Source organism: Lacerta agilis, chromosome 1 (assembly GCF_009819535.1).
Source record: "Lacerta agilis isolate rLacAgi1 chromosome 1, rLacAgi1.pri, whole genome shotgun sequence".
Taxonomy (NCBI): domain Eukaryota; kingdom Metazoa; phylum Chordata; class Lepidosauria; order Squamata; family Lacertidae; genus Lacerta; species Lacerta agilis.
This window is the reverse complement of record NC_046312.1, coordinates 102021104-102048556: the sequence shown is the minus strand read 5'-3', so window position 1 is coordinate 102048556 and position 27453 is coordinate 102021104. Positions and strand designations below refer to the sequence as shown.

The 27453-nt window shown below is 40.7% G+C and overlaps 1 protein-coding gene across 2 annotated transcripts in view; it reads right to left on the bottom strand.

Annotated features, from left to right (window-relative positions):
* The window catches only part of GALNT13 (polypeptide N-acetylgalactosaminyltransferase 13), a 143734-nt gene that overhangs the window by 40002 nt on the left and 76279 nt on the right, over positions 1–27453 (bottom strand). For both annotated transcript variants that reach the window (XM_033165124.1, XM_033165134.1), the window contains exons 7-8: positions 19345–19462; positions 7566–7746 (exon numbers count right to left, since the gene is read on the bottom strand). In XM_033165124.1, the coding sequence (XP_033021015.1) occupies positions 7566–7746; positions 19345–19462 (299 nt within the window). The remainder of the gene's footprint in view (positions 1–7565; positions 7747–19344; positions 19463–27453) is intronic.

Below are 27453 nucleotides of genomic sequence, written 5' to 3'. Positions count from 1 at the left end.
AGCATAACTGCCCCTGTTCTCCTGTTGCACCTCTATTTCACCGCATGGGTCACATTCAGTGATCCGAAGCACACAGGGTTTTGCTACTACTAGGTAAAGGACTATGCAACGAGTCTGAAGCAAAAAGAAATTGGTTTTCCATGTGTTGGTATTGGGGTAATTACTGGCACCAGCGGTTCGAATCCCCCCAACAGGGATTACTGGCCAGTGGTTTGAATCCCCACAACGGGGTGAGCTCCCATTGCTTGGTCCCTGCTCCTGCCAACCTAGCAGTTCGAAAGCATGTCAAAGTGCAGGTAGATAAATAGGTACCACTGCAGCGGGAAGGTAAACCGTGTTTCCGTGCACTGCTCTGGTTCACCAGAAGCAGCTTAGTCATGCTGGCCACATGACCCGGAAGCTGTACGCCGGCTCCCTTGGCCAGTAAAGCAAGATGAGCGCCACAACCCCAGAGTCGTTTGCGATTGGATCTAACGGTCAGTGGTCCCTTTACCTTTTTACTGACACCAGCAGCAAATTCAAAATCCTTGTGTGCAAGCCTACCACTCCTTTTGTTGCCTATACCAGTGACTCCTAAACCAACGTAACTACTGTGAAATTCAGGAGTATTTGATGAAGCCAGTGTAGATGTGCTTCGTTAAAACGTCTAAATGCTGCAAAATGTCTTTAGATTGTACAAGCCTTGACACTATATGAAATTTCAAGAAATAGGTAGGTTTCCAGCAGTATAAAGCTAGAAATCCCTTGCAAGCAATCAAGAATAAGCCATCCGCTATTACTCTTTCAATCAATATAATATCAGCAAACCAAAAGGTCATTTCCATTCAAACACGTCTTCATAACCACTTTTAAAAATGAACCTCAGTAATTTCAATTTTTGTCCTCAATACACATTGCAGCAGGATAAATTTCAGTTAAAATGGATCTTTGCTATTCAGCTAATCAAAATATCCTTCCTCTGGCCAGCTTAATCACACTAACCAAGAGTTAGCACACATTTCAGAGACACTGTTAAATATAGACTATCATGCTATGCAAGGTTACTGCTTTGTTCTCGCACAAACTAAGCAATGTAAAAACAGCCCTCAGCAGCTTCCTTCCCAGAATCATGGTTCTTTAAAAGGTTTTCTCTAAGGTAATCAAGTCCACTTTCCAATATAGTGAAACATTTCAGTGCATGATATTTTTCCTTGTTATTGTTTAGAAGGTCTAGAAATGCAGAATACTCATATTTCTAGGTAATGTGTCCAACTAACCATCTATTCTCAGTGTTAGAAATTCTCTCCCTGAGCTGCAATAAAACCTTGATTATGCCCTAAAGGGACATATGCCTCAACTTGAACTTGCAAGCACAACTTTTGGGAGCAAGTGTATTGAGTTCCAGGTGATTGCAATACAGATGCCTCAGGTCGGCTGCTGGATATATATACTTTATCATGGTATACAAATGCAATTTCCAAAAAAAGAAAAACAGATTGGCTACTCTACAGATGCTTGCCTCAGGTTTTTATGCAATGAAGCCATAACTACATACAGAATATTCCTAGCAAAGATGATGGTTTCAAAAATCATGTGATCTTTGGAAAGCTTTTCATGAGAACTTTTAAATAAAATATATAGATACAAGCTATGCGAGCAGGCATTGCCCTGAGATAGGCATAAAGCTTCCCAGAGGAGTACATTGTGTTACATGCAAGTAATGAAGGGAAAGATATGCCTACACACATTCTCCAGCAGAAAATAGAACAGATATAGGCAGAAGGGTACAATTATTCTAAGCACCATTTCCCCCTTGAGTAATAGCTTCAATTCCTTTCCTCTTTTCACCATCCTATATAATAGTGTTGCTTGCCTTGGAAAGGTTTTGAAAGAATGAGCAAGCAGTAGTAAACAAACTAAAGAAAAGATTTCTGCCTTCCCATACAACCCCTGCTTCTGGAAGCGTCTCACAGAAAGCCAGAGAAAATGTAACGTTTAAATGTTAAATGTGATTTATTAATATGCTGCTTCCCCAACAAGTTTACAGCGGCTTCAAAAGTACAAAAGTTATTAGCATATCATAGTAGCCACAAAAACAACAACTATAAATTAATAAAACTATGTGCAAGTTTTTCCAAATATATTTAACTTTTCAAGTGCTCACATAGGAATTGATGCCCAGAAATCCAAGGATCAAAAAGTTAAAATAAAAGTAGACTAAAGACAGAGAAAAAACCAAAACGAAATCCAGGTATCATATTTCCAGTCTTCTAACCATAGTTTTGAGAATAGGAATGAGCCATGGTAATCTCCTCTCCTGCTGTGAGCACAGTCTCCTCCCCTTGGTCACGTTTGTTCTAACCATAGTTTGTCATGATGCCTAAACTGAGCAAACGATGGCGCTGGAGGCATGGTATGGAAGTTAACACTAACCACAGTTTGCTTCATTTGGATGGTATTATATTACCTAGAGTCTGTATAAATCTGTTCAAAAAGGCATTTGAACAATACTTCTGTTTCCTCTTACTCAGAAAGTTCCGTGACACAAAATGGAAAGTATTTCTGGGGAAAAGTTCCACGAAAACATTCCAAATAGCTTGTATTCAGTATGTTTTCTAACAGAAAAGTTGTCTTTCATTCATTTTCTACCTACCATTCAAAGAGAAAATTGGCAGTGCCATCAATTATTTATTCAGTTGTTTGCCTGCTTATTTCAAAAGCCTGGTAGTCCATAATAACATTTTTAAAAAAATTATCTGAAATAAAATACCCACTCAAACATAAAATATGCATGGTATACACCCCCCCCCCCCGGGTTGGCTTTGTGCATGAATTCTGAGGATGTGTGACAAAAATAATCAGCAGTGACTCATTTTCTCCCCAAATTATTTTTGCTTCCTCTTATTCGAGTCACCACTGAATATTGCTATAAACAAAATTCACTTTGGAGGGATTTTGAGAATCTTATTGAGGCATATAAATGGCAACATATGCTTACTTGCAGTTGGTGAATTTGGTAGGGGAATTTCAGTGACCATTTCAAATGGTGATTTTGTCCCCCCATATTTTTTTTGTGGGGTGGAGCCACATTTATCATTTAAAAGTGACTCCAGCTGCTGCCATATTTCATTCCCAGAGTGCCTTGAGAATTATACTATCCTCTAGCGTTGAGTGGAGAAATCTGTCAATTATGGCAAATGTATCCCTCCCTCCCTCCCTCTCCCCCAGCATTCTAACTCGTGTCATTCCTGTGAACTAGGGAAGATGAATGACAATGGTCAGAGTTGTTACTGCTGCTACCACCAAAGCCACCAGCAGATACAGTGACATTAAAACTGGGGGGGGGGGGAAATAGACCCACATTCCCTGCCCTGGAATATTTTGGAAACCAACGCTCTTTAAAGTGCCTAGCTGAGGTTGGTGCACTTCAGTGCAGGAATCTTTTGCCCAACATAGGGCTCAAACCCTCGGCCGTGAAATTAAGAGTCTCGTGCTTTACGTACTGAGCTATCCCAGGCTTCCAATGGAAATTACTTCCTACTCTATTTGGGAGTACGCCGAGCTGAACTCAGTGAGTTGTACTTCTAAATAAACATGTATGGGATTGTGTTGTAAAATGGTGGCGCAAGGAGGAAGTTGAAAAGTGAGTGACATTTCCTTTAATTTGCTCATGGTAAACACTTACAAAGGAACATAGCTTTATAATTAATCATTGTCTCTTAATAATCCTGAAAGCTTTTTGTTTTATAAAAAAATAAAATTCAATATCTGCTTTGTTAGCCTAAAGCATTTGCTTTGTTTCTGAAGTAATTATTGAAACTGACCTTTACCCCCTGCTTTAGAAACCTGACACTGTTCTAAACCACACATAATTAAAAACTTAATCAAAATAGAAAACCATCACAAAAGCAATTACAATTAAACTTTGCATTATACAACATGCGGAGTTGTAAGCTCATCCTACTTTCCAAGCACCAAATTAATATTAAATGGGAAATTTTTGTGATAACAGCCTGAATAACAGAATGATGCCTACATTTATTGAAGACAAAGACAGGAGGCAAACACAGGTAAAGCGGGTAGCTAATTATAGACAAGGCAGAGAAAGAATTATGATTCAATTTTTGAACAGTACTTCCAAGGACTCCATGCGTTTTGACACCTGTAGCAGAAAATCCAACTGGAAGCGCCCTCTGCACTCTGATTAAAAACATGAATCCAAGTAACTGATGATTCAACACCTACTGATGGTTGCCTCACCCTGTATGATGCTAGCCCTAGCATGTGTACATAAAGAAAGGCAACTAATAAAGTTCATTTGTTACCTATCTTTATTCATTACATAACCTTCCATTACTTGTCTTTAGGCACCATGCAAAAACATTCCTCTTCTCCCAGGGCTTCAGCTAATTAAACAATCTACGGCCTTTAAAACTGCAGGGGGTATTGTTTTTGTTTGTTACTCTGGTATGTATTTTTATCTTGTAAACCACCCTGTGTTCCTTAGATGAAGGCAGGGTAGATGAAGGAACTTGAATAAAATACTGGGGGGGGGGCTGCCCCTCAAATATTTTAGGGGTGGTGTGTGTGTGTGTGTGTATGTGAAGGGACCTTGGTCTCAGGAGTTGGCTCCTATAGATGAAGGGCAGTATAGAATGTATAGTTTATTATTATTATAATTATTATTATTACTCCCATAATCCCATTGGCTATGCTGGGTGGAACTGATGGAGCTGGAATCTACATTATCTGGATGGTACCACATTGCCTATCCTTATCTTTAGGGATTATTATTTTATTTTTTTCAGTACAAAAATGAAAGGTATACAGTGGTACTTTGGGTTACATACGCTTCAGGTTACAAACTCCGCTAACCCAGAAGTAACGCTTCAGGTTAAGAACTTTGCTTCAGGATAAGAACAGAAATCGTGCTCTGGCAGCGGGAGGCCCCATTAGCTAAAGTGTTGCTTCAGATTAAGAACAGTTTCAGGTTAAGAACGGACCTCCGGAACGAATTAAGTACTTAACCAGAGGTACCACTGTATATGCCATTCACAGTAAAATAAAACAGACACATAGAACTGGATGTTTTTGCATTTGACATTTTAAGCTTCCTTTTGTGAAGAAAGGTATGTGACAGGTTTTTAACTACATGGGAGAAGCTTGTGGCCTTATTATGTTAATCTGTAGCATATCTTCACGAATAACTACAGACAAACGTAACAAAGCTGCATCTCTCTCTCCTTTCTCTCCTTTAAAGGCCTTGGCTCATGAAGCTGATAACATCTTACAACCCCGCCAAAAAACCTAGCTTCCTCCAATCAAGTGTCCTTTTGAAATATAGGGAAGAAAGCAACGATTACCAGAGAACCGGCACTTCAGATAAATACAGTTATTTTATTCCTGATCAAAGCTACAATTTGAAGTTTTCAATTCTTGTCTTTGATCAAAGAAAGAACCACACACTTTCCATTCAAAATGTTGAAAACTTACTAAAGAATGGTTTCAGCCTTACTTCATGTTATCTGCTACATTAGGTATCTTGAAGCAAAAAGAACAATTTTTCCAAGAATCTTAAACTGCATCAAGAATATGCAAAGGAAATTCTAGATTTATTTTTTTTAAAAACTACCAGTTTAATGTAATATAAACTTATGAAAAGCTGAATATCAAAGCGAAAATTACATTTAGGAAGAATTCTGTGGTGGAGGAGCAATTCCGTGGCAGAACAACTGTCACATTCAGTGTCCTTCCAGATGGCCATAGGCCATAGCTGTCAACTTTCCCTTTTTCTTGCAAGGAATCCTATTCGGAATAAGGGAATTTCCCTTAAAAAAAGGGAAAAGTTGACAGCTATGCCACAGGCAGGATGGTAGGAGTGGCTTTTCCCTCCCTTCCACCATTAAAAAAGAGATTTATATTCCCATTGACTCCTATGGAAGTGAACTTACTATACCAACCTTCGAACTGGCATACTTTTGGGTCCTTCTGAGGGGGAGGGTGTTGAGTGAATTAGGGAGCTCAGGATCCTCTGCATCACCCTACACACCACACGCATCACTAGGATAACACTGCTGATGGAACATCTGTAACCATGGAGCTTTCCATAGGTGTACTGAGGGAGGGGTATTGACAATATGAATGCCACCCCCCTGCTAGATATCCCTTTCAGAAAGCAGAGCAGCGTTTACATTGTCCCCAACTCAGCCAGGCTTTATCCAGCTTTGGGACTGCTCTACATTTGCATGTTAAGTTAATATTGAACCAAAACTATTCCCAGGTATGTTTGAACATACTTTGCATATCTCTAGCTTTCAATACGTTTTTCAGCACTCTATGTAAAAGTGTTCACTTACAGCACATCTGTAAGGGTTATGCTGTGATTCCTTACGAGTAAAGAGGCTCGACTCAGGTCCTGTATATTTACAGGTTTTATTGTGCAGATATGTACAGTGCAGAGCACAAAAGTCCATGACCAGCTTAGTCACTTTCAGATCCCGGAACAAGTGGCGCTTTTCTGGAGAGCCCCCAACATAAGAACTTGGGCACCCCTAGTCTCCTCCTTCCCTCCTTACGTTTCACACCCCTGCGTAATTGGGGCGACGGAACTGTCGTTGCTCCCTCTTGGCTGGATCCGCTGAGGGGGTGTTGGGTCTCTGAAGCATCCCCTAGCCCTCTCTCCGCTGGGCTGCTTTCCTTCCTGTCGCTCCTGCTGGAAATCCCCCTGCTATCCCCGCAGTGCTGTGGCTCTCCATCCCTTGACAGCCCCTGCACCGCCCCGCTGGGCACTGACTGTTCCCTGACAACAACCCTAGACATTCTACTCAGAGGTAAGATCCACTGGGTTTAAAGGGGTTTACTCCCAGGGATGAGGGCAAAGGATGGCATCCTTCATAATTTACAGTATCCTCAGCTTCCCTGATATCATATGTCAACATTGGATTCAAAAGTGGCGCCAATGGGATTTGTTTATTTTATTTTTTTAAGTTATTTCCACAATAATTGTTTTTAAATAAAGCTGTCTACCCTACTAAAATAATGCCTTTGTATTGGAAAGGGAAAAGGGAAAAGATTGGATTCAGCTGTAGAAAAATAGCATTTAATTTTTTTTAAAAAATTAATATTTCCTACTTTACATGTGTAAATGTAAAGGTAAAGGGACCCCTGACCATTAGGTCCAGTCATGTCCGACTCTGGGGTTGCGGTGCTCATCTTGCGTTAATGGCCGAGGGAGCTGTGTACTCCAGAACTAATATGCAAAAGAGCTATGCAAGACCAGTGGAGCTTTTTTATATTCTACATAGTTTTGTATAAACACAGAAAAAGCCAAAGACACCTTGGCAATTTGGAAGCTTGCTGAAGCCACTGTTTTACAAAGCAATCCTGAAATGGTTCTGGTTTTATACTTAAAGAATGTACTTCCTCCTGATGTGCTAAGACTGAATTAGCCCACAACACAGAGTTATCCATTAAACTACACACACAGACACACAGATACACACACACACACACACACACACACACACACACGTGACATTTCTGCTATGCCATGCTAGGGACAAAATTATCATGAAATACTTCCTTACCTGGGGATATTATATAGAAGAAATCTTTAAATTCATCCATCCATACCTCTGCAAGCCGTCTATTGTTCTTGTTAATTACATGGCCGGTACCGCCAGGAAATGTATAAGGCGTAGCTTTTCGAAAGATGTGACCAACATGTGAACATGTTACAATCTCCAGTGAGCCTCCACACTGCCAGATCTGAAATGCAAACAGGAAATCAAAGTTGATCAGCTTGTTTTCAAACACCAAATTAAATTTTCGGCTGCTAATTATTTACTGTACCAGGAATACAGGGTGAGAAGTTGAAACTCAAGCAGCATGCCATCCCTGAATTTCAGCTATGTAAAACTGCAGGTGCCTTTACCAAATTGATTTACTTGGGAAATGTCCCACTGATTTTAGCAGAGTTTAGGACAACTCAGGTCATAACTTGGGGGGGGGGATATGACAGCAAATTTTTGACACGACTGTTATTAAACTGTTGAACTCCCCAGATATGGTGACCCAATCTGATCTCAGTCACAGGTTGCACAGAAACCTGAATACAAGAAGTAGGGAGAGCCTCGAGGAACTCATTCTCTGCAAACTCTGATATGCACTGATCTCATCTCATGGAATTATGTGCAGTTATCCTTACATAAGATATGGTGAGAAATTTGTATTTTCGGAAGCAAGCATTTAGAGATGTGCATCTTGTGAGAAAGCACTTTCAAAAATACATATTTAAATATTATTCAAATGAAACTCTTTGAGTGTTTTTAATAATAATGATAATAATAATAATGATAATAATAATAATAATAATAATAATGGAATGGGACAGAATGGTTGGATGAATGAATTGAGAAACACCAAAATAAAGTGATCTACCCACTTCTATTGGGAAATGCTATCACTTGCAGGAGTCATTCACACATCTCAGACCTGTGAGACTGCAGCTCACAAATCTCACTGTAGGTCAAAACAATGAGTTTCATATTATTGCAGAAGCAGACACAGAAGATTTGCACATGTTTCCCCATTGCCTTCTGTAACATGTCATCTAGCCTTCAGACAACTGACATTTCATGCTGATTTGATTTTGTCTCACACAAACCAATAATTGCCTTCTGTACCGGAGTTAAAGTGTGAGGGATATATATCACAACATCCATTTTTACCAGAAAATGAAAGGTCACCATATCAAATACAAGTCATATACATCAGCTCTTGGCTCATGGGAAATGCGTCTGTGATCACAGTACTGCTAAACTGCCCTATGGAGCTTAGAAAGAAAATCTGTGGAGACAGAAGCAATGGCTTGTTCCACGGCCTAATACACCACACAGCAAGCTGGACAGAGCTTGCTAGCTAGCGGGTGCAATGTTACAAGAGGTATTTCTCTTCTATCTTTCACAAACACACACCCTCTAAATGTATTGGAATATAGACAGATTTAATCACTAAGGCAAGGCACTGATAAGTTAGTGTCTTGCTTAATTGTTGCAATTGGGTGATACGATTGAGAGAAGAGGAGGAGTTTGGATTTGATATCCCGCTTTATCACTACCCGAAGGAGTCTCAAAGCGGCTAACATTCTCCTTTCCCTTCCTCCCCCACAACAAACACTCTGTGAGGTGAGTGGGGCTGAGAGACTTTAAAGTGTGACTAGCCCAAGGTCACCCAGCAGCTGCATGTGGAGGAGCAGAGATGCGAACCCGGTTCCCCAGATTAGGAGTCTACCGCTCTTAACCACTACACCACACTGGCTCTCACCACAGAGGGATCCTTGCATGGCTTAAGTAGCACCACAATTTCTGGCTGCTTCTCCATGCTAGCAATGCATTTTCCATTTCACAATAGTTAAAGGGAAAGCCCCAAGGATAAGGAATCCACTTGTCTTGCAAGACTGTTGTGAAGGGCCTAAAGAACCTGCATCCATCTTTTTAGGTGATCTAGGCATACGTTTTAATAGATTTCTATTTCTGCTCTCTCAAATTGTGTGGTGCTTTAAATCAGTGGCAAAGCTGCATGCTCCGCTACTGGGGGTGGAGAGCAGGCAGGGGCATGGCACGCCACCCGCAGGGGCATAGTCCACATCCCGGGGGTGTGGCACACCGCCTGTGAGGGCATGGGGCGCCACCTGCAGGGGCATCGTGCGCGTTCTGGGGGCGTGGTGCACTGCCTGTGGGGGCATCCGGAGCGCAGGGGATGCGTGGCGCGTGTCCGGGCCCCCCCCCTGCAATGGCACCCTACCAGAATAGTGGTGCCGGGAGTGGTCCGCTCCCTCCACACTCCCGTTCCTCCACCAGTGCTTTAAATATTGCATCTCTCACTCTGACCCTGATTAATGAAATCTGGCTGTATGTTAAAGTGTTGTTTTTTTGTCATAAAGGGACTAGAGATCAGCATTTAAAAAATCTGGTTCCAACTGCTCCCACACCATCCTACCAGACTATCACTTAAACTTCTATTAAAAGGCTGAACTTGGCCAAGCATCTGTTCTAAAGAACAGTTCTAAAGCATCTATTAAAGTCCTTGGCATTCCAACTGAACATGGTTACATTTTTGTTAAGTAAGAACAGAGTCGAGCATTTAAAGATTATTTGTATTAGTGGAAAGGTTGCTATAGAAACTGATTGCAGAGTTTAATTAGTTCTAAAGCCATTATGCACGTGTGTGTGTATGTATGTATGTGTATATATATATACACACACACACACACACACACACACACACACACGTTGAGATCATCCATGACAATATCAAAACAACTTTCACAGTTCAAGGGCAAGTAGCCAAGTTAAGAGCATAGCAAAACTTGAAAAATGACACAGCATTGTTCTGGGTGTGTGCACTTGCGTGTTATTTTTAAGATATAAAAATGTAACTATCAACAACCACCAACCCCTCTCTTTAAAGAGGTAAAAAAGTAAAGGATCCCTGGATGGTTAAGTCAAAGGCGACTATGGGGTTGCTTTCTGGGTCAGCATTGACTAAACTGCTTCCGGCACAACAGAACACCGTGACAGAAACCAGAGCGCACGGAAATGCCATTTACCTTCCCCGCCGCAGCAGTACCCAATTATCTACTTGCACTGGTGTGCTTTCAAACTGCTAGGTTGGTAGAAGCAACAGGCGCTCACCCCACTGCAGGAATTTGAACCGCCGACCTTCTGACTGGCAAGCCCAAGAGGCTCAGTGGTTTAGACCACAGCGCCACCCGCTCCTCTCTCTTTAAAGAAAACTCATGGTCTTCCAATGAAGCTGAATGTTGGAGGATTTTGGACAGATAAAAGTTCTTCATGCAGCACATTGTTAAAATATGGAACTCGTTCCCACGGGAGGCAGTAATGGCCACCAACTTTTAAAAAGTATTAGACAAATTCATGAAGGATAGGGCTGTCAATGGGTACTAGCCATGATGGCTATGTTCTCCCTCTGTTGTTAGACACATTATGCTTCTCAATACCAATTGCTGGAAACTGCAGGTGGGCAGAGTGCTGTCATTATTAAGTCCAGTTTGCAGGTTTCCCATGGGACTAGATGGGCCATTGGCCTGATCCAGCAGACTTGTCCTATAGCTGTTTGATGAGAATAGTCCTACTACTAAGAAGGCTCAGCATACACCAGTAATTCTAAAAGGGAAGTGTAAAAAGCACAGAATGTGGCAATTGGCACAGAATCCAGGTTACAGAATATCTTCGCTTTCATTTTTTAGAAGGAAAAAAGGGCTTAGCCCTTATGACTAAGAAAAGAAGCTTGAAAAAGTGTGCAACTTTCCCCCATGACTAACAAAAACTAGAATATATAAAACAAACAAACCAAAACAAATAAATTGCAGAATAAATTGCAAATGTGAGGGGGAAATGACTAATTGATACAGATTGCAAAACAAAAACAAAACAAACCCCCCCAGCTTTAATTGGTACAGATTTATTTTTTTGGGAAGCATGAAACTCTCCTCCCAAGTAATCAGTTGAGACATAGGAGTATTTTAGAGATCAGTTTTAACCTTAGATATCCCACTGCCTCACTGTAGCAAATTGAGACGACGAAGTCAAAATGGACGTGGGTATGAATCTGCAGAGCGCTTTTTATTTCAAAGAGAGAATATGTTGATCCGTGTACTGAAACAAATGACTCCAAATTAAGAATGGATAAATATGAAGAAATCTGGAATGAATATTTAAGTGATAAGGCGGACAGAGGTGGGAGGTAGAGGGAGGCGAGAGAGATGGGGAAACAGTGTTGTAAAAAAAAAAGTGTAGTCATAGGTATATCAGTGTATTTAAATTTGAATTGTCAAACTGTGTTATTATTGTTGTTATGGTTTTTATTGTTTGTGTTTTTTGTGGTTGATGCTTGTATCAAAAATAAAAAGATTTTAAAAAACAAAAAAATTGACTCCAAGGCTTCAGCCCAATTTGTTCAGAGATCTTCAGATCTGCTCACTATATCCAGACATTAATGTGACTGCTGCTTGCCAATAGTTTAATTTGCTACCGATTTAATTAACAGTTTAATTCCAGTAGGCTGGTAGACTTAACATATGCTCCCACCAAAAAGTTCAGTGGGGTTAGATGCAACTAAATAAGAAAGAATTATTTGAAAATTCTATGAGTGCAAACCTTGCACAATGCTTTGTGCTGAAAAGCAGTTTTTGCTTGAGCAATTTTTACAGATTGTTGGCAGTGAAACAGGCAATTTAGAGACACATTTGGAACTTGTATATTGCTCCCCAGTGATTATGAGTGACTCTCCCTTTGGGTGCTCCACAGAAGTCCAACTATGGTAAGGACAGTTGCATTGCAGGGCTAGCCAATGCGATGTCTTAATAGGGTTTCCAAAGTCTGCTGCAGTACTGCCCTTGAAATATGATTAAAAGCTGTTTTCTTGAAATAAAATAAATTTCAGCATTTCCCCCCTAAGGACATCCCTCAAACCACACTTCATGCCTGCAATAAAAAACCTCAACCATACCCTGAAGTTCCCAACCCAGAAAGATGAAACCAAGCTGCCAGGCTTCCATCTATGTTTCCTTTGTCTCTTCCCCCCCTCAATATACTTTCAAGATTAACTTCTGATGCTGTGGTAGGGCCTGGATCCATAATTTCCCCTAATATGAAACCAGCAGCCTCACATGGTCAGGTAAATGCTGGTTTAGAGAACAAAAGGCGTGTGCAGATTTTCAAAGGATTTCCCACCCACCCCTTTAAAAGTCTGCACAAAAACAGGATGGGATGGGCTTGATGGTCAACACTTGTGAAATGACACAAACCAGATTAAGAACATTTTGTCCACCACCATTTTCTTTCTTTTTTCTTTTTTACAGGAATATTTGGGGGGCTGGAATGTAAAACATGATCCTCAGTATACCATTTCCTACAGCTGTCTTGATTAAGACTCATAATGACCTGGAAGACCTCCTGTTCTAGGTTCTCAGCTTTTTAGATCAGAACCATGCTTTTATTCTTCTGTTTCTTCTCAATGCCACACCAATCCCTAAAAAAAATGCACATTTCACAGATATTTCTACAAGATGTATTTTATTACTGGCAAAATGAATCTGCCATCTTCCCTTCCCCTTTCATTTGATTATTAAGTTGTTTTCCACTCCAGGAGCTGAGCAATGTACTTTTTGTTTTGCTGGTACAAGTCACTGTCCTTATTTTTTTAAAAAAAACAAACAAGAAACAAGAAATAAAAGCAAAAACCTGGCAACTGTGCAAGCAGTGGGGGTGGGGGAGAATTTCCTTTCAAGCCAATTTGTTACTTAGATTCCCCTGGTCAAGTGAAAGCACAGCTAGGCTTCAGATTTTCAGGTCCTGCCAGCAGCTCACTCTGTCACAGACTATACAATGCAAAGGGGAAAGTGACAGACTACAGTATATAATTTGGAATCATTAAACCCACACAGAATATATTTAGAACATAGAAAACCTATTGTATCTTCAAGTATTTTTTAATTTTAAAAAAAAAACACATCTTGTAAATGTTTACAAACTCCAGTATTTTTGAAATTTTAACACTAGTTGGGCTCTCCACCCATCCTAAAAGGGCTCAGACCACATACTTCACCCAAACACAGTGTATTGGGGCTTAAAGTTATACCTACTTGTCTTGTTATGTTACAAAACTGAATGGTTCTACCTTAATTTTATGTTTCACAGTTAAGAATCCTTGAATATCATCCAATTGCACTATGGACATGTTTCAGCCATAGGCATCTAATGAAGGTACCGGCATGGCAGACAAAATATGTAGCAAAACATCGCAAATGACATACCCGGTAGTTAATTTTTTTAAAAGGGTGGAAATCACAACAGTACTTATTGAAGAATCTGGATAAGGAAAGCATGGCTAAGATGCTGTAGACCGGGGTGGCCACTCCCAAGAGACTGCAATCTACTCACAGAGTTAAAAACTGGCAGTGATCTACCCCCTTTTTAGGGGCCCGGGTCGAAGATATTTAGCTTTTTATAGGGGAGCCAAAGTTGTTGAGCTTCTTTGAGAGGGGGAGCCAGTGATCTACCACAGACGTCCAGTGATCTACCGGTAGATCATGATCTACCTGTTGGTCATGCCTGCTGTAGACAATGTATTATATAATACCCAGTGCTGTTTTTCTAGAAAAAGGCGTGTCAGAACTCTTTTGTTCTCTTATAATGGAAATGGTGTCCACCTGAGAGATGCCGGAACTGAGTACCGGTGAGTTCTGACTTAAAAAAGGAAGAAGCTCTGATGATATCTAAAGGGACCCTCTTGTTCTCTGCCATTCCATGAATATAGGCTAAGGCTGCAATCCTATACTCAATTAGCAGTTATTATGTCCCACTGAATACAACAGAACTTATCTCAGTAGATATGCATAGCACTGTACTGCAAATTGTGGGCCCAGAATATCACTATGTATGAATTCACAAGGAGAATTTTTATTTTTCTGTAAATCCTAGTGAAGATTTTCAATAGCAACGTACTCAAATTCATGTAGCGGATGGATAACTTGTCAGTGGTGAATTCACCCATACAACGCCAACTCCCTTCCCTTCATCACAAACAGAACACACATAGAGGGACCAATCTATGGATCACACGCCACATTCAGCTGTCTCAAGTCACAAAGACAGATATATTGTGTGCCTATAACAACAGGAAAACATGATATAAATTACACTGCAAAAATATGAAATAATTATGCCCTTATTATTTTCCATGTAAGCTACAGAGATGAAAGTTATTTGCCCTTTAACAAGTAGTGCACAATTATCCTGTAGAATTCATAGTACCAACCTCTGTGGTGGGGTACGGCCATCTTTCCAACATGATTTTGTAGCTGGAATGGGATGGGACAGAACTCCTGTTACCACTGTTTTGCTGGGAGTAGCAGCTGTAGCACACTGCAGTGATGTGCTGATGGTGTTCCTGGCCTCGGCGTGGTAGGTGGGGTGGTTTTCCAACTCTCACAGCCATGCCAGGGGCCAGGAAGAACACACAAAACCTCAGGGGCCAGTTGGCATTTGAGCCGGGCTCCTGAGGGGTGGGGCTTCACAGCAGACTTAAGTGAAGACTTCACCTATCCTGGTCTGTTCTGAGAGCATAAAGGTGGAGTGAGCAGTGGATTTGGCATTCCAATCTTCGTGTGCCTTCCCCTCCCACCCTTCCTACTTTGTTGTGGTGGTATAGTTGTCCAAAGGGAATGAGACAACCAAAGTTTCTGGCCTTCTTATGGGTTAGTGTAGGTCACTGTTTGCCTACAGACCAATTGGCTGTGTCTGCAGGTTTTGCCTCCCTAGCGGGGATGGGCAGGGATGCCCCCCCATACCATAGGGGAAACCCCTTAAAGGATTGTGGAAGATGGCACTTCCTGTCCAGATGCCCAATTCAGGGGCTGAAGGGCCATTCAGCACCCTGCCAGTGACCAAGAGGGATTCACCAGATGCGGTTCACACCATTTGTTGTTGTTCAGTCGTTCAGTCGTGTCCGACTCTTCGTGACCCCATGGACCAGAGCACGCCAATCATTCACTGCCTCCCGCAGTTTGGCCAAACTCATGTTAGTAGCTTCGAGAATACTGTCCAACCATCTCATCCTTTGTCGTCCCCTTCTCCTTGTGCCCTCCATCTTTCCCAACATCAGGGTCTTTTCCAGGGAGTCTTCTCTTCTCATGAGGTGGCCAAAGTACTGGAGCCTCAGGTTCACACCATAGGGGGACCCATAACATTGGTCGACCACAAATGTCCATATGCCAATGGGCAGGCTGGTTGATCATTGACTACATACCCAGTGCCTGTGCCAAACCTGTTTCATCTGTACTCAATCAAGTTGAGGTCTAATTTGAACCCAATACATGCCTCTTGGTATTCACCTGCCCTCTATGCACCCCACTGCCCAGGTCCACAATGGATATGAGGTCAGGCACACACAAAATAAACCTGTCCAGTTCAATCTTTACTCTAACATAGGCTTCTCTAGTCATTTTATGTTGTAAACAGTCCTGTAATCTTTGAAAGGCAGTGTAGAAATTTAATTATTAAAAATAATACTAGCCTATCCAGTCTTACATTGCATTAGAATGTGAATAAACAAGGGTCCACATACCAGAGCAGCATGCCCCTTTCAGTTAATAGTTTAGTAAAATAATCCATCCTAATTCAGATGCTTTATGCATGCATCCTATACAGTGTTAGGTTTTGCAAATAATTTCCATTGTCTCTTAGGTAGGATTTCGAAAAAAGGAACACAAGTTTGCACATATCTTTCAGAAACTGTTTTGCATCCTAACTAAAGTCCTCTTAAAAAGCAAACCCTAAAATGCCAGTTATTTTGTTTTAAGTACAGCATCTGAAATAAAAGTAAAAATTATGTGAATAATTGTGCTGCAAGAATTCTGAACCTCAGTAAAAAAAAAAGCTCAACAGCAGGATATAAACTCTACCCTTCCAAGCACATCAGTTTAGGATTAGCTATAATAAGATACAGGATTAGCTACATCTTGTGACAAGGAAAAAAAAAAAACCCCAACATAGCCGAAGAATAGAAGAGTCACTGTTTCTCATTGCTAGTTCCAGGAGATAATCCTTGGGAACCTATCCTACTGTAACACTCTCTGCCTATCAAAAGCACAGTTCTTCCTCTAAAGCCAGGGGGTCTACCAATCAAGTGATTAGCAGGGAACATAACCAGGAATATGGATTTAGGCATATACACAGCAAAGCTTTTTAAATTAAAGGAAGATTTAACAGCAACATTTGATGCAATATTGTGTGTGTGTGTGTGTGTGTGTGTGTGTGTACACTGCCCTACATTAGAGTGGTTAAGAGGGGTGAGCTGAATGTCTAGGTTTCCCCATGGATGATCTCTGATTAAGAGCTTAAACCTACATAATAGTTACGTTCAGAAATTCTCGCCCACACATTAGCAAAAATGTCAATTGTAAACATTCAGAATCTATTAAAAGAATAGCCCAAATATAAAGCATTTTGAATTCTATTGCTTTCCGTGAGAATTAAACATACACAACGTTCTGTACCTAGACAGCATCTTAAAAAGCAAAGACATCACCTTGCCGACAAAGGTCCGTATAGTTAAAGCTATGGTTTTCCCAGTAGTAATGTACGGAAGTGAGAGCTGGACCATCAAGAAGGCTGATCGCCGAAGAATTGATGCTTTTGAATTATGGTGCTGGAGGAGGCTCTTGAGAGTCCCATGGACTGCAAGAAGATCAAACCTATCCATTCTCAAAGAAATCAGCCCTGAGTGCTCACTAGAAGGACAGATCCTGAAGTTGAGGCTCCAGTACTTTGGCCACCTCATGAGAAGAGAAGACTCCCTAGAAAGACCCTGATGTTGGGAAAGATGGAGGGCACAAGGAGAAGGGGACAACAGAGGATGAGATGGTTGGACAGTGTTCTCGAAGCTACTAACATGAGTTTGGCCAAACTATGAGAGGCAGTGAAGGATAGGCATGCCTGGCATGCTCTGGTCCATGGGGTCACGAAGAGTCGGACACGACTGAACGACTGAACAACAACAACGTTCTGGCCATGCACTCACCTTACAGTGGGTTGGGTGTTACTCAGATGCAGATTTCCAGTGCTCCCAAGTATGAACTACGGTAAGTGAATTATTGTGTCCTCCCTCTGAAGGAAAGGATTATCCACTTGCTTTGGGCTAAGCTGGGAGACACTGGAAAGCCAAAAGACTCCTACTACTTCAGTGCATGTCCAAAGCTGATATGGTGTGAGGGGTTGGCTGCTATGTCCTCTCCCAAGTATGGCTTGTGGGTGGATGGGATCTATCTCTCCTACCTGTGTGATCTTTATTTCGATCTGCCCTATGACATTGACTCCCGTCAGTGCTATCAGCTGTGCTTGAATTTGGCGACTTTCCATCTCTGGCAACATTGCTTGCAATAAATTTCAAGCTACTGGAGGTTTCCACAGGTTGTCAGAAACTTTAAGACGGAGTAGATGTTTCCATCCTTTCCCAATTCATCTAATGTAGTGCTGCTGATTTACTAGGCAGGAGCCGATGGCAGCAGAGAGGAGTGGTGGCACCAAATCCTCCATGTTCAATTGCCTTTCCTGGCTCCATAAAACAGAGGTGTAAGAAATTCATAGAATCATAGAATCATAGAGTTGGAAGAGACCACAAGGGCCATACAGTCCAACCCCCTGCCAAGCAGGAAACACCATCAAAGCATTCCTGACAGATGGCTGTCAAGCCTCCGCTTAAAGACCTCCAAAGAAGGAGACTCCACCACACTCCTTGGTAGCAAATTCCACTGCCAAACAGCTCTCACTGTCAGGAAGTTCTTCCTAATGTTTAGGTGGAATCTTCTTTCTTGATGAGATTTGTGCCTTGCATGGAAGATGAAATTGTGCTCTCTTTGTGTCCCAGAAAGAAGCATGCAGGGGATAAGAGAGATTTTGAGCTATCAGCAGCCAGGAGGGGTGGACAGTTACTGCCTTCCAAGCAATGAGTTAGGTTGTGTGTGTATTCCACTCTGCCATAAGAAAATCATTGGAGAGATGGGGAGTGTATGTATGTACTTTTTATTGGTCCCACCCATGCTGGAATCTGACCCTTGGGCTCAGAAAGGTTCCTTAGTCTTCCTCTACATATAATAGGCAATTAGTTCTGCTATGTGAGGCATGTACGAGGGCTAACCTATCCTATAAGATGCAAACCAATTCTAAATAATGCAGCACAAGATTGTATACTGAATCATTTATCATATCTTTCCACTTTCCAGGTTATCTACTAGAATTCAGTTTTCTAGTTTTCATGCATTTACTAAGGTTGTTTACAAAATAAAGAAATTTCCATGAAAATTTCCATTTCATTTTTGTCCTGGGCAGTAAACATACAAATGACTGAGATTAAGTCAGTTTGCTCCAGGACATGAATTAAATTAAATTCCTTTGTAATTATGATCCTCATTTGGAAAGCACAATTTTAGAACCCCATTATTATTATTTTTGCAAATTCATGACAAAAAACATTTGGAAACTCCAACCAAAGAAGCTTGATGCTTTTCAATATGTTGCTATAATTATTTGAGTGAAAGCTTTGATAATATAAACAAATGAATTAATAAAACACAATTTTCAAGAAGGCAGAGCTTCCAAATAGTCATATATCGCATCCAAAGAAAATAAAAACCCACAACTCTATAAAAATGTAGCTTCAAACCAAAAATTGCAGTGTGAATAAAACAAGTAAAAAGTACCCTTATTGTAAACGATAACATTAAAAAAATAAAACAGAATAATCGTGCCAGTTATCAGAAAAGGAAGTAAAATAGAAAATTACCCTAAAAGACATTTCAAGATTCTCTCCACCCCAGATATCCATTCCTGCATCGTAAGTTCCTATCTCTTCAAAGTAGTTTCTGTCAATAGAAAATAGGCCACCAGCCATAGTAGGGGTCCTAGTTGAAAAACAAAACAAAAACAGAAAGGAAAAGAATTTTTTTTGAAAGTATGCTTTGTGGAATTTAATAAGTGAAACTATAGCACATATCCTCCATACACTTTAGACATAATTATTTTCTATTTACTATAAGCTGAAGGTGCATAATTAGGCATCATAGTTTCGATTGCCTGCACATGCAATTTCTGGTCATTTATTTCTTTATTTAAGACACCTAAACTGCACCTTTATCCACATACGGGTTCTGGGGCAGTGTACATAAAAAAGCATAAATCTTCATACTTCAATATACATCTAAATGACGCATGCATTTAGAACACATTCCAAAAACTGGCCAAATCCTGCATGCATGATAAAAGCTGCTTTTAATTTATATATGTATATCATCTTATATTTTATGCCAATGGAATACTGTATTGGGTTTCTATACTCCTCTTCTAAAATAACCTAAATGAAATATGACATATTTAAGGGGCAAGACTTTTGATGTATTTGACTCCATCTTGAGAGTGTTCATGAAACTGGTGGGCACAATCACTTTGCAGGATTGTAAAATTTTGCAAGAGACAAATCCAGTTAGTGTGCTGGTTTATACAAACAATACTGTCTGAATCCCTGAAATTATCCATTATACTTTATATTTTTAAAAAAATAAAGTTTAAATCAGTTTATTTTCTTTAAAATCTGTTTAGAGATGTATACTCTGCAATAAATATATTAAGTTCCACTTAAAAACAAAACAAAACCCATCATAGAAGCATTAGAATGAAGTATGGATGCTTTATTCCAATGATCTGATTACTTGACTCTATTGGGTATTATAAACATGTACTCTAAGTGCATAACTGAGGAGCTGAGAATGCAGTAATAAGCCTTAAGTCACTTGATTGTTATTGAATATATTCCATTGATTTATCACAAGGTATGCATTGTATATTTGATACCAGAGCAGGTTAGACTGGTTTCTTCTTCTTGTCTCCATGATTGTCTAGGCAATCTTTTTTCAGGTATCCACTGTTTAAAGTGGTATGCAGGAAGCAGAAACCAAACAGGATGTAGGGAGTGAGAGATGTGCTGTTTTCCTTCTTTGCATGATAGTTCAAGTCAAAAGACTTCTATTGCAAGTGTGTGTGTGTGTGTGTGTGTGTGTGCGTGCGCGCAAGCACACACACGTGCAAGATGAATAATTACTTCTTGTGAATTATTCAATGGTTTCAATAGAACATATGCACTCAGATTTTCCCCAAGAACATGTATTATTCCACTTAATTCTGCTCATTATTTTTGATTCATAACTGGGAACTGCAAGCAAGTATCTTCCTCTATGTCTTAAGCTGGAACTGAGTTCATTGGGTTGTAGGTTCTTGATAAATTACATGGCCACACAGTTCTATTTTCTAGATTAATCAGCAAAGTACAGTAATTTCTTGTACATGGATCTAAAACCACAACGCTGCAGCTGATAGAACGGGGGAAAGCACTTTTCTCCTAGATGGGGGTTCTAGAAGATTTTGAGCTATGTTTTATGCAGCAGCCGTACCCAATGGTAGAATTGTTTGCTGGCTTGAAGACATGGGCACCATTCTCTCTCTCTCTCTCTCTCTCCCTCCCTCCCACACACACACACCCCATTCAGATAATGGCGTTTATGAGCTGGTGCTTCCCATGAATAACCAATCACAGAGAAATCTTATTTGCACGATTGCTTCCCTCCCTTTTTGAGAGGGATGATTTGTATGCATGGGGGCCCTCTGCTCACAAGTGACATTCTCTCTATGGTAAAGAGAAGGGCACCCAAACTCCTCCTCCACTACATATAACCTCCCAGCATATAACCATGAAACTGGCCTACAGGGAAGCAACAAGGAAGGCAAAAACCAATGGATGGAAAGCATACCGCCTGTGTCTTAGCACTTTGGTCTTAGGTGTAAACACTGACACTGCACTGTACACGTTGATCCAAAGTAATAAAAGCAAAAGGCTCATGCATGTGAATGAGAGGGTGTAAGGTACAAGAAGTCTCAAAACTGGAGCTCTGACAGTATGTCTCAAGCTCTTCAGTTTCTGTCCCGATGGGACAATGGTCAAGCAGAGGGAAGTGCTCCTTTTATTTCTGCTGCTCTACAACACCATCACAGCCAATAACCATAGGGTGATGCAACTGAACTTACATGCTGCATTTTGATGGGCTTGTTTTCACTTCGCTTGTCATTTTGAATATATAGGGTTGTATTACTCTCAGAGAGCAGAAGGCATTCCCCAGGCTGGGCTTATTACACCTGAGTACTTTTTGAGATTTACTCCTGGTTTCTTTGCTGTAAGCTGCTTTAAGCATGATTCTTTTTGCCAGAGAGCCAGTGTGGTGTAGTGGTTAAGAGCGGTGGACTCGTAATCTGGGGAACCGGGTTCGCGTCTCCGCTCCTCCACATGCAGCTGCTGGGTGACCTTGGGCTAGTCACACTTCTTCGAAGTCTCTCAGCCCTACTCACCTCACAGAGTGTTTCTTGTGGGGGAGGAAGGGAAAGGCGAATGTGAGCCGCTTTGAGACTCCTTCGGGTAGTGATAAAGTGGGATATCAAATCCAAACTCCTCCTCCTCCTCCTCCTCCTCTTTTGTGGAAAGGCAGGATACAAACAAAATCACGATGAAGATGATGATGATACCTGCTGTGGCCCTCTAAGGGCTGGGCTATTGGCAGCAACCTGAAGTGACCCTGGAGCTAAGAGATGTGGAACCAGCCAGGACTGGAGACAGTGACAGCGCCATGACTAGAGATGTAAAATTTCCGGAAATTTTGAAGCTCGGAAAAAAACGGACATTTTCGAAAAAATTGAATTTTTTTTGCTACATTAGCACTTCTTTTTTTTCTTTTCCAGATTGAAAGGCATTCTGTTACTTTAGAAACATAAAATATAACTATGGACAATTTTAATGGGCATAAAATTATCACAACTAGCATATTAAAAATATAGTGTATCCAAACAATTATTACAAACAGAATTTACTTTTAAAATAATATTTATTTGTATTTGTAACAAATGGAGCAACAATCTCCTGAACTGTTTACTAGTTTATGTGGAACAAAAAAAAACTCCACAAAACAATTTTTAAAAATCAAGAAGTAACAATTATATTTCCTCTCCACAGTATTTAAAAAAACATTCTCATAAAAAGAACTGAAGAAGGAAGTGGGACTAAGTTTCAATGAATGGGCATGAAATTTAATCAGAATCATTTTCTGAGCTGTAATTAAGTATATACTTTCAGGCCCTTTTTGTTGCTCTATATTTCCTTTCAGTGCTTTGAGGCCTAGTGAAGAGGAACAGAACCAATGCATACCACACACATGCAAAAACAAAACTAAAACCTTTTTCTTGTTCTTGCATTGGAGAGTTCAGTTTGTAACCTAGGATTTGCTTGTCCTCACAGAAATTAGAATAATCTGATACCATAAATATTTTTTAGAAATGATTTATAAAATATTTGAACCCCTTCTCTTAAAATGTTTTACTCATCATGTTAAAATAAAACATTCCATAATCTATTTTTTATTTTTTCAATTTTTTCAATTTTACGGGAAAAAACAAAAAAGGCTTCAGGAAAAAAACGAGGGGGGGAACGCTTCCCCCTGAATTTTTCCTGTTTTTTGGGGGGCCTTCACATCTCTAGCCATGACACAAAACAGGAGGGAGGAGGAGGAGCAAGCCAGAATCAGGAATAAGGAGTAACCAAAATGTAAGAATATGCCAGAGCTCAGGAAAACTCTGATGCTCAAGGAAAGCTCAGCTGGAACAGGGACATGCCCTATAGCTTCCATAAACCATGCCTGGCTAAGGAGCCAGAAACCCCAAAAAGAAAAGAAAACAGAAAACAGGCCAATGACTACTGTTGAGAAAGGGAGAAAATGGAAGGCCTGGGGAAACTGAATAGACTATCTTGGAAGAGAAAGATAGACATACAGATATTGAAAGGGCAGAAAGAACCATCTCATTGTCTGGATGGCTTATTCACATGAGAAACTATTTTAAAATGTTATTACACTGAGATATCGATGTGGCATTCATTTTATATCAGAATGGGCGATTCAGTTTCTTGTATTCTCACCTTTTGGTTTCTAAGTTAATAATATGATGTTTTATCCACGATCCATGGACAGTAAGGTCCAGTGTCCATCTGTCTATAAACAATATGGGTTTAAGTCAGGGCTGAATAAGAAACCATACAATCTGCTAAACAGGCACTTTTTCCAGGCACTGACCTCATTTATTGAATATATCCAAAGATGCCCCTTCACCACATTCACATTATGTTCTGAGATTGTGCAACCCTGACTTCTAAATCAGTAATACAGTGTATATGCCCAGGTTCTGACCAGAGCAAGTAGAGATAAGGCTCTTCTGTTTATGCTGCAATTGACTGCTTTGCAGCTATTTCAGGAAAAAATAAGCAGCATCCTTCAGAGAAGGTCCAGTGCCTTTAATAAGGCTATTTAAAATGTACATGATTTGGTGACTGCAGACTTTGTTTCCAGGTAAAGAAGCATAAGATAAGGGGAAATTGATGTTAAATAGCAACGGACCATATAGGCTTGAATTTAATTTGAAATGGCATTTAATTTGCTTGAACTGAATTCTGAATCTTTGTTTGCAACATTAAGTACCACTAATTACTCTTTAAAATTACTTCCCATAGCTTCTGTTCAATGCAGATATGATAAATGCTCTATATATCAAGTTCCTTTCAAAGGAACAGATTATACTCAGAGTTCTCTCTTACAACCATCTTAGATGACAATTACCTGCAGGTTTTTACAATACAGACACTGAATTAATTAACCTTTGCCATAAATTATACCAACTCTAGCAAAGGCTGATACTTCTATTGCTTCAGCTCCTTAATAATCTCACAATACAAGATGACAAATCAGCTGCTTGTTATTCCTAAGGCACACAATGACGACTTCTGCTCGATCCCCACCCCCAAATGAAACTGAATTCCATTGGGTGAAAGCCAACATTAGTCATACTCAGAAAAGACCCACTGGACTACTTTGTTTATTACTTCGTTGGATATAACTCATTGTCTCCACAAGTGAGCATATAGAACCAGAACTGTGCTTCTTAAAATTGAGCACATTTTGATCACTCCTATATTGTTGCAAATTAGGGATGTATAAAACACTGCATTATGAAGCTGCTAGGGACTGATTGACAGAACCATTGCAGGGATCACTGCTGCTAGCTTAGCTGTGCAAATAATTGCTCATGAATGCAATCTGTGTGTAGCATGGGAAGAAGAGACTTGAGGAAGACCACATCTCCTCTCTAGTGGTATTCATTCATAGAGACAATGACATCATCCAGAGTTCACAAGACATGCAAGTAACAGTTACTTGTGCAGTTAAACTAGCTGCAGTTTGTCTCTATTAAATCTGACCTACAGGGGCTTCCAGACCACCTAAAACAGGGGTCAGCAAACTTTTTCAGCAGGGGGCCGGTCCACTGCCCCTCAGACCCTGTGGGGGGCGGATTATATTTTGGGGGGGGGGGTGATGCAAGAACACCATGACTCCCGGTGGCTGCTTACCTATGAGCGGCAGGGGCTGGCGGCACGGGACGATGAACGGCGCACGAAAGGGCTCCAGAGAGGGGCTCCTTAAAATGACGGCTGCTCAAGTGCTGCTGCTGCTGGCACCAACAAAGCCCAGCCCCCCTCCTCCTCTAGGCAGGGCAGGGAGAAGCCAAGAGGAGGGAGGGAAGAGGCGCCACCGCTGCCATGTGAGGGAGAGGGGGGGAGAGGGAAAGAACGTGCGTGCTGGTGATACACGCAGCAAGTCCTGGACGGATCCAGAAGGCCCATGGGCCTTAGTTTGCCTACCCATGACCTAAAGCCATGAGATTTCATGAATATCAGCAGGAGAACATGAAGGCAAGTGGAATTGCATTTGCTGGGATGGGGAGAACTGTTAGCAAGGTCAGGAAACCTGAGAGTTGAAATTCTGGGTGGCACAGATGCTGCCAAACCACCAGTTCACCCCTGACTTCACCAATGCCCTTCCTTATTCTGGAAAATGCCGGTAGGGTGCCATTCCCTCTCCATCTTCCCCTCATGCACCATCACTGATCATACACAACACAAGGATGGGAAATTCTAAGGGAGTTGAAGGTGTATGATAAAGCCTTAATTACCAGTCCTCTCTTCTCTCCTATCATTCCATGTACACAACATGTGCTCAAATGCAAATCTCACCTTTTGTCAGTGAACATTTGTGTAACCCCACCTTCCTTCCAACGATTTGTGTGTGTTTGTGTATATGCATGCATATTCTGGGGAAACTATCGGAACTGGGCTCAAAAACTGCTTCCAAATGAAAGACATGACGAACTACTTGAACTGGGGGGAACGGGATTCACAAACACATTTAAAAATATACATCTAATTAATTCCTTACAGATCACAGGCTATACAGATTAAATAGCTTTTTTCAATGCACACTGAAGTTACCCATACTTTGACTAATTACATTCTTTCCAATGCTTGTCAGAAGTTCACTGAAAAACGTCAACATTAAAAAGGCAATAACAACACAGAGATGACAGCCCCAAATACTCAAAATCATTAGCCAGGTCCACGAGCACACATCATTTTGATGAAAATATTGACATTTTTTAAGTACCCTTGGGTTATTTTGCTGTGGTTTGGTTACAGACTTCTTAGCGTAATGTTTTCAAAAAATTTCCCTGGAATGCTGAGGACTAAAAAATTGCTTTTTTAAAAATGAAAGCTTATGGAGGCAGCCATATACTGAATGTATTAAATCCCTTAAAATTGGAAGTTGATTACTTTAGGGATTATGCAAGACTGCCAATTAAAGATAAAAGGTCTCATCCATGTCTAGTTGAGTGCAAGACTGCTCACCAAGCACTTCCCTCTCCAAGGAATATAATGTACTGCTTTTTCCCTTTTCCCCAGTGTGGCACAGGACAGTATTAAACTAACTTTAACACAGAGTAGGCCTACTGAAATTAATGGATTTAAGTTAGTCATGGCCATCAATTTCAACAGGTGTATGCTGAGTAAAAGTTGGATGAATACAACCCTCAGTAGTTATGGATCAAGCAATGCAAGGCATTATCATGTAGCTCCATCCTAAAGTGCAGGGTTGTTGTTTTTGGACAAATATCAAAATCCCAGCAGTGTGTGTGTGTGTGTGTGTGTGTGTGTGTGTGTGTGTTTGTTTAACCTTCTGCCCCCATTTAACCTTCTGCCCCCAATTGTGGCCCTGACCTGGATCATCCCTAGCCCCAGTTTTCTATGCACTATAATTCTCCAGCTGGGCCAGTATATGAGTAGATTTTGTATATGGTTCAAACATTGCAGTGTTCAGCTATGAGAATGCTAACTTGGGAATGAGTGGGCAACATATCTCACCAGTGCTGCAACATCTGAACTGGCTATCGGTCCATTTTCAATGTGCTGCTACTACTGACCTTAAAGTGCTTCTCAGCTTGGGATCACAGTATCTGATGGACCGCCTACAAGCCAATTTATGTGGGGAAATCATCTTCAGAAATTCTGCTTCAGGTTCCTCCACCAGCAAAAACATTACAAAATCCTTTTCCACAAATGGACTTACTCCTTGCAGAGTCAGGCAAAGGGCTATCTATTAAGATTCTCAGGAGACACTTATACGTTCAAAATCTGTCTTTCAGATTATGTTTGCTTAAAGGAATATATCCTCTTCCTAACGTTCCTGTTTTTAAACTAGCAAAAAGAACATACCCTCAAATACAAGAACATAGGAAACAGCTAACTAAAACAGTACATTGGTGTATCTAAGTTCCGTCAACAATCACCACAGTGGACGCTACTCTCCATAATTTATTTCCCAGCTCAATTTAGAAATGCCAGGGACTGAACCTAGGGTCTTCTGCATGCAAAGCAGATGTTCTGCTGTTGAGCTATACCCTTTTCCAACAATGCTCAAAG